The sequence below is a fragment of the Lynx rufus genome, unplaced genomic scaffold (assembly GCF_022079265.1).
Source record: "Lynx rufus isolate CCGP_SWC_20201006 ecotype Redwood Valley unplaced genomic scaffold, mLynRuf1.p SCAF_10, whole genome shotgun sequence".
In the NCBI taxonomy this organism is placed as follows: domain Eukaryota; kingdom Metazoa; phylum Chordata; class Mammalia; order Carnivora; family Felidae; genus Lynx; species Lynx rufus.
In genome coordinates this window covers 6347187-6355654 of record NW_025814824.1, presented here as the reverse complement: position 1 = coordinate 6355654, position 8468 = coordinate 6347187, and the positions used below count along the sequence as shown (strand labels likewise).

At 37.6% G+C, this 8468-nt stretch overlaps 1 protein-coding gene across 1 annotated transcript; it reads right to left on the bottom strand.

The window, feature by feature from the left end:
* Window positions 1-1194: 1194 nt before the first annotated feature.
* LOC124527966 (prorelaxin) lies at window positions 1195-6684 on the bottom strand. Its single transcript, XM_047101263.1, has 2 exons — window positions 6416-6684; window positions 1195-1619 (listed from the first exon to the last, which is right to left on the bottom strand). The coding sequence occupies exons 1-2, from the start codon at window positions 6621-6623 to the stop codon at window positions 1282-1284; spliced, it is 546 nt and encodes a 181-aa protein (XP_046957219.1). The 5' UTR covers window positions 6624-6684; the 3' UTR covers window positions 1195-1281.
* Between the last annotated feature and the right edge of the window lie 1784 nt (window positions 6685-8468).

Below are 8468 nucleotides of genomic sequence, written 5' to 3'. Positions count from 1 at the left end.
CTCTTCATGTGTTGGGGCTGTAAATTTCCTGGGTACTGCCATTGTTCTCCTTTGAAGGACTTCCCATTTCAGATAGCATTCTTCCTGGCTTTGTCCAAAATGGCTTATAGCCTCTGAGGTTCTGCAGCTGTTTATGAAGTTTTACAAGGTGGCCTTGGTTAGGACTTAATAAACCTTAAAGGCCTCATTATGGTGAACCATTATGGAGATTTAAAATTTGGGAGAAATTTTTAAATTCTGTTTACAGATATTTGATAGAGATTAACTTGCTATTTAAGTGTACTTTTCTATAAATGCTACCTAAAACTGTATGTGTGTGTAAGTCAAAGGAACTGGCTAAATACTAAGATATTTGTTAACTTACTATTCTAACAAGTTTTCATATCATTTCACAGTTATTTTGTTATAGAAATGGCTTGTAAATTCTCAGTGAACAGAAAGCTTGTTCCCTTGTTAAACAGTTCTGCTGTAATATATGACACTCAGTTGTTCACTCTCTTCTATATATCTGTTCATTTTTCTTCTTAAAAAATAATTTACTTTTAATGTCTTAGATGGTAACATTAGAAGAACCCTAGTTTGAAAAATCCAACTAAATTAAATGGATTTAGTATCCAATCTGATTGTTTGCAATTAATAGTTCAAGAAGACACAAACATCTTTTAAAACCTGTAAGAAAAGTCCAAGTTTTGTGACTCTGTATATCTGATTTGAGTTTAAAATCACTAAAAACATTTTGGTCCTTTTTGTGTACCTGGTGTTAGGCACTGTATAAGTTGAGTTATTTTTTATTTTTATTTCTTTTGCTATTAAAATAATTTGTTTAATATTAAGTAGTGAAATAACATTTGGGCATTAGGTCTAGAGGAGAAAGAGTGGGTGACAGATTATAATTTATCAAATACAAATTTTAAAAATAGGCTTATCCTTATTCACTAATGCAAAGCATAAGTTTTTGCTAAGTTATCTATTAAAATTTTTTAAGTTATTATATGTGTTTAAAATGATAAAGATTATGTCATTTTAAGTTAACAGTATTAAAAAGGCAATAACCCAATTTAATTACCATTAATTTAAAAGGCAAAAATATTTTTTGGAATAAAAAGTTATTATTAACACAAACTATAATAATTCAAGGAATATTTTGTTACACACCAAATGAAAAACCCAAACACAAAATAATGATTTCTCATATTTTAATAATCAGTGGGGTGACAGAACCATCAGTGAATGTGTCAGGAATACATGTGAACACTGGATGAAATACACAATACTTTCATCTCAGCATAAATTAGCAAGCTCTTTCCTGGTACAACCTACGTTACAACACCTGTCACTGTATCTTATATAGTCTGATCTCTTTATTCGAGAATGTGCATCTAACCTTGATCTTCCTGATTGTGAAAGACTTTGGTCTCCAGCTTCATTTTGTCTACCAAGAATACTTTTCTCCACTTCTTCCAAGTCAAGATTAGAATCCTTCAATGAAGGTTGTAGTTTTCTGAATGATGGCTCCCTCTCAGACAGTGTTGCCTTCAGCTCTTGTGGCAAATCAGGAATGTATTCCAACATCCCATTCAAGGCTTCTGCACCACTGGTGATGGAGGAGGACACGATTTCTAAATTAAAAAAAAAAAAAAAAGAGGGGGTAGAGAAAAATACTCAAGGAACATCAGGAAAAAATAAATAAAATTTTGCAGAGACATGAAAGAAAGTATTGTCTTAATAGAATTAAACATCAAAACAGAGTCAATAAGTATTCTGATTAAACAATTTAGCAGATTATAGTTGGGCGGCTTAAATTACTACAGCATTACTAAGATTCTGCTTTACTCCACAGACCTCGTGTCTGTCTTTCTTCATGTCCCCTTAATGCTTTCATCATAGTCTTTGACTCCCTCTGACATTTCTGAAGTCATCTTGGTCATCGAAAACACTCAGTTTGACTCCAGATTAATTTTTCTTACCTGACTAATTTTCTTCTGTTACTAACTTCTGACTTAATTCTAACTTAATCCTCTCAAACATTCCATGGTGGCAGATTACTGCCTCAGGATAAAGGTAAAAAGACAGAATTTTCAGCTCCTCTGATCTAAAAGGAGATATTGGTCTCTGACATCCCTCATACATCTATTTAACAATTTCTTTTCTCCAGAGTATTTACTCCAAATCAGTAGTATTTTACATTTACTAGAGAAATGGGCTAAAAGAACAGTGACCAAAATACCAGTGACTTTAAGAACAGATTGGTATCTGTTGTGCTGTGTGTACTAACTAATGTACTTTGTATGACTTTTGTTCCAGTGTTGTGGATCACACAAGTTCTGCATGTTAAGGGAGTCTGATCTTAAACACATCCCAGGATGGGCAAATAAGAAGGTTGGAACTTGGACTGGGAACCTGCAGGAACTAGCTGATGTCTTCCTTTTTTTTTTTTTTTAATTTTTTAAAAATGTTTATTTATTTTTGAGAGAGAGCACGTGAGCGAGCGAGTGGAGGAGGGGCAGAGAGAGAGGGAGACACAGAATCTGAAGCAGGCTCCAGGCTCTGAGTGGTCAGCATAGAGCCCGACACGGGGCTCAAACTCATGAACTGTGAGATCATGACCTGAGCCGAAGTCGGACACTTAACCAACTGAGCCACCCAGGAGCCCCTGGTATCTTTCTTCTTAGATCAGTTGAACCTGCATTGACTGTTTCCATGTCTCTGGCACTGCCAGGTAAGAGATATAATAAAAAGGAAACATATTTCCTGCTCTCAAAAAACTCTTGGTCATGGAGACTCTCTCCTAAACTTACCTATTCCATTTACACAATTTTGAGAGTTTTAGCACCAGAAACATTAGAGACACAGATGAAGTTTAAATTATAGTATAAACCTGTATCAGTTCTTGCTGTTCTTCATGGACAGCCAACTGTCCTTTTCAGCTTACTAATAAAGTGTGGCTCTTGAAACAGTGGAAACAATGAAGCCAAGATATATAAATCTAAACAATGGACTGTAGATTTCTGGGTAACCATTGATGACTATTGATCAGAGGAAATCACACCCCCTCACCCAGGCAGGCATGAATGCTCTGGGGCTGGCCCCTTTCCTGTGAGTTCTTTAGCAAGGGTCTCCATGCTCTCCTTTCAGCCAGTAACAAACTTCAATAGTTGGGAGTTTTCAAGTGAAAGAAAACAAACTCTAGTATTTTATCTTTCCTTCTAATGCTCATTCTCATTCATGTTCTAAACCTGACAGATGAGAATTTGTACCATTTTTTTGGTAGTCAGAAGTTTTTGCATTTTCCTTCAGTAAGATACCCCAAGTTTAATTCAATCTCCCCATAAAACTCTCCTTGCTCAAACTTAAACCTTCTCTAGTTGGGGCCTTATTGAATGCAGAGAAAAACTAATAGTAACTTTAGTAACTTTCCATATACTTAATGCCAGTTAATGAATTAGGCAAAACAATTGTAGTTTCTGTTGTGTTTATTCATAGACTGTTTTTTTGGCATTCTTTTTCGCATCTTGACTATTGTGAGCAATGCATGTGGGAGTGGTAATATCTCTTCAAAATTTGGATTTCATTTGTTTTAGATGAATATGCCGAAGTGGAGTTGCTGGATCATATGGGAATTCTTTTGTGTTGTTGTTTTTTGAGGCATCTCCCCAGTGTTTCCCACAGTGCTTGCACCATTTTGCTTTGCTTTCCCACCAGCAGTATACAAAGGTACTAGTATTTCCACATCCTCAACAATTCTTGTCTTTTTTTTTTTTTTTGATAATAGCTATCCTGACAGCTGTGAAGTGATACCATTGTTGTTTTGATTTCCATCTCCCTGATGATAGTGATATAGAGCTTTTTTTCTTATAACTGTTGGCCCTTGTATGTCTTCTGTGCCAAAAATGTCTGTTCATGTCTTCAGTCCATTTTGTAATTGGATTATTACCTTTTTTGCTATTGAGCTGTAGGAGTTCCTTATATATGTCAGAAATTAAACCCTTCCAGATATATGATTTGCAAATACTGTCTCCTAATCCATAAACTACCTTTTTACTCTGATTATTTCCTTCGCTCTGCAGAAGCTTTTTAGTATGATGTAGTTCCACTTGTCTACTTTTGCCTGATTGCACTCTTTTATTAAAATTATTTTTTAAACTTATTTTGAAACATTTTCCAATCAACAGCTTTACCTTCTCAAGTGTAAATAAAAGATAATATTCTAATCAACCTGAATTCATATAAACATCTCTCTCTCTTTTTTTTTTTACTGTTTGTTTATTTTTGAGAGAGAGAGAGAGACAGAGCACAAGCAGGAGAGGGACAGAGAGAGAGGGGGACACAGAATCTGAAGCAGGCTCCAGGCTCTGAGCTGTCAGCACAGAGCCTGATATGGGGTTCGAACTCACAAATAGCAAGATCATGACCTGAGCCAAAGTCAGATGCCTAACCAACTGAGCCACCCAGGGGCCCTCTTAATTACTGGATTTTGGACTAAAATTACTAACATAGACCTCTTTTAGTTAAAAATATCTCTTATTTTTTAAAGGGGTGCAATGAGTGTTATTTCTGCATACATTCTGGTAAAAAAAAAATGGCTAGCTAACAATAATACAAAACAAAAACTAAACAATAGAGGTTTTATAAGCTCATGAATCACAAGTTATTTTGATTGATATGTACTTCCAAAATGATTCTTACCTAGTAATTTAAGCATTTTTCTTGATCTTCACTTGCAGGCAATATTTTGTTAGTTTATTTCCGGTTAAATTATGTACTGGGTAGCAATGAAGACAGTCCTTTGAAAAAACTTTAAAATCACAATACTCTGCTACAGAAACAGAAATTTGGCCAAATAGCTATATTTAAATGTGCTCAGAAAATCGTGTTTAAGTAACAATTTGGAAACAACCTAAATGTCCACTAAGAATGGTTAAATATATATAGTAGATTTGTGACATAAAATACTATAAAAATTTTTTAAATTCACCAAGGTGGGTCTCAAACATACAACTCCAAGATAAGAGTCACATGCTCTACCCACTGAGCCAGGCAGGTGCCCATACATTTCTCATTAACAGTGCCTGTCAGTTTCTCATTTAATGTAGATGTTTTCATTTTCTAATTAAATTCATGTATTTTTTCAGAGTCTTTAGTATCTGTGTTTTTTATTTTTTTATTGTATTTATGTGTATGTTTCAGTCTTTAATATGAGCATATTATTTATTCAGAAAAAGTGAATTAACAAAGGAAACACAATGCAGTCTGGTCTTGCCGACTTTGAATGAGTAAATTTCTAAACTCTGTAGTGTAGAATATAAGCATTATGTAAAAACTTGCATTAAATAAATCAGTCTCTGACCAACAGTATAGAAAAATAAAGTAAATAGCTTTATAATCATACTTTAAATCCCATAAAAGAGAAGTAAATGTGCTTAGTGTGCACAATGATTTTACGTGAAGGTCACTTAAATATAGGATATATTATGTAGCCTATAAAATATAGTTGTGATTTATCATAAATCGCATACATGTTGTAAAACAAAACACTATTCATAATTGAGCTTGCCTTTTCTGAATTTAATATAACCCATTACACTGATTAGATATGAAAGTTTGTATTGCTACTTAAACTTAGGTTCCATTTTATCTCTCTAAATACTATTACTAACAAAGTTTTTGTTTGTTTGTTTGTTTAAACCATTCCAGATTTGAGCTGTACTCAATTCTGAGCGGTCAGGTTTTCTCCTGTAGGGGATCAGGCCTTTTTCTTTCTCTTCAATCCCTTCTCTTGCAAATGAACTTCAAGGCCCATTGCAAAGAGGGTGGGGGGCTAGGCTCGCCCCTTCAATGAAATTTACAAATAAAAATAAAATTAAAAGAGATTTTCGATGGCCACAGTCCAGATTTTTTGCAAAGGAGGAGAGTTGTTAAGAAGACCCTTCATATTTACCACTCCAGGATCCTAGCAGTGGTCTCCGAGTTCAGTCCCATGCACTTTGGCACTCAAACCAGCGCACACGACCGTCTGCTCTGTGCCCTGCGGACTTGACTGTGGTGTCCAACCCAGGTGCGCCCCCAACTCCAGCGGGTCTTTGGGCGACAGACCCACCTCTGTGGCTCCCCCTCGTCCCCATCCCGATCATCCTGACTGCCAGGAGGTGAAGGGCACCAAGTGCCTCTCAGGAAAGGCCTCTGCTGTGCCCGATGCTTTCACTTCCTCTGGTGAGATCCCGGGTGCGACCTCACTAGAAAAGCACATTGCAAGAGAAAATTCCAAACTTTCAGGCATCAGCAACCTCGGAGTCAGGGCTAAGCGCGGGAAGCCAGCGCGGTCTGGAGCCGCCCAGCGCGGGTGCGCTTCCGAACGGTCCGGCAGCCCGACCACAGCCAATGGGAAGTGGGGAGCGGCGGGGGCCGGAGCGCTCACCTGGGAGTGCGGCGGGTGCCTGCCGAGGTTCCCGGTGTTGCTGACTGTTCTTTCCCCAGGACAATGAGCCGCAGATCCGGATTTGTAGTCGGACATACTCGCGGCCGCATGCCTTTAACACCTCCTGCTGCTGGGCTGGGATCTCTCTGGCACGTAGGCTCAGTAGCAGCCAGACTCCCAGCAGGTGGGATAAGAACAGGCGCAGCATCTTGGACCAGAAAGCTGCTGCCCTGGGCGTTTGCTTTCCGCTAGAGCCTGCAGCCTCTGACGCCTACCGGTCTCTGCCTGTGTTCCAATGCTGGACTTTGGGGCTGCTTTCCTGGCCAGGTTCAACCAAGCTTTTATAACCCTTGGGTGACCACTTAGACCTGAGTCAGTGGTCCAAGCCCCACCCTTTTCCCCACCCACCTCCTTGGAATTCCCCCTTTCGCTCCCCCCAAACCCCCACCCCCTATCCCACCCCACCCGCCCTCCGTTCACCCTCCCCAACTTTCCTCCACTTGCCCATCTTTCTGTTCCTGGATCTTTTGCAGCTGTATATAGTTTTCTTTTCTTACCTTTAAAGTATTTCACATACTTTAGGTAAAGTTAGTCAAGATTTAAACTTTTCTTTTATCATAAAGTTATGCATGGCCCTTACACTAAATTATATCAAGAAAAATAAAATTGAAATCACCCATATTCTCATAGTTGAGAGTTTTCCAGCATGACCATTTGTTGTATAACCTAATCTAAATAAGTTCATTAGAATAGTGTCTGGTATATCAGTCATTAAAAATACAATGAATGAATGGAAAAATTACTAGCAAAAGAGATATCTGATGACTTTTTTTAAAATCCTGGTTAAAAACATTAAAATTATCAATGCATCACTTTAAGTTTGTACGATATCTTAAGTTTACAGTGCACTTTCTCTACTGACTTTCCTTGACTCTTCTGGGAGATAGTCTAATTGTAACCAGTTACTTGAATATTTTAATTTCAGATTGTATTGTTTCTATATCCCTAGAGACTGGAGAACACACACACACACACACACACACACACACACACACACACACAAACACACACACACACAGAAACAAAAAATGCCACAATTCTAGAAAGAATATTTTGATAATATAGGTTACAGCACAGAAACCATGTCTATTTTTTTACTGTATTTTATGTTTACTGTATTTAGTGAGCTTCTAATTTAACAGTTTGAGATAATACACTCATTAAATAATCTTTCTAGATGGACAGTAACTTTTAAGTGTAAATAGGTTCTTTTTTTCAATAATTTATTTTCTTGTGTTCATAATGTATTCAGATTACCTCAGTTCCACCAGGTAAACTAGAGACATGGAGGAAGTTAGGGTAGCTTTGGGTTAAAGTAGTAACAATCAGTTACAGATACAGCTATGGGATAGAATATTTCTCATTTCTAGATTGCTGCTAATTTCAACAGGACCCACTTGGCATTGATCAAATGCTAAGCATTGTGTAATAAAACACACACACACACACACACACACACACACACACACACACACACACACCAGCCCTGACCAAAGCTTTGAGATGGTCAGAGGTAGTGCTTTTACATGGGTTTTTGCTAAAACAAGCAGTTTGGGAGAGGCTTCTCAAAACTGAGGTTTGAAGGGTTTTTTGTGGGTTCACAATCATTGCAAAAAATAATCCATTTGCAAGGCTGCCCTCCAAAGTAATTGCTTGTGTAAAATGTAAATTTCTGGGGGGGAGGGTAGCTTTGGAGGGGGTGGAGTGCATTAAAAATGTAGTAGGTGACTGATACCAGCTTCCTGTGACCATCTCAGATGACCTCAAGGAACAATTAAATACAGGAAGAGCCAGAAAACCAGTTAAGCAAAGGCATGCAAGCAAAATTTTTAAACAATCAGATATGATAGAAACATGTATAAAGATGACCTAAGGGTCTTTCACATGTCTCTGTGGAAGTCAAAAAACCTTAATTGTTACGACCATAACAAATTCTACCTTGTGACTTGTCTTTGTCCTTGTGACTTGGAGAACTGCTTGCAAGCACGCACAC

Excerpts from the sequence above, each read along its gene's own strand:
- LOC124527966 (XM_047101263.1), bottom strand. The coding sequence starts at position 6,623 with ATGCTGCGCCTGTTCTTATCCCACCTGCTGGGAGTCTGGCTGCTACTG. Across the intron at positions 1,620-6,415 it reads GGCACCCGCCGCACTCCCAG|AAATCGTGTCCTCCTCCATC; the intron begins GTGAGCGCTCCG and ends TTTTTAATTTAG.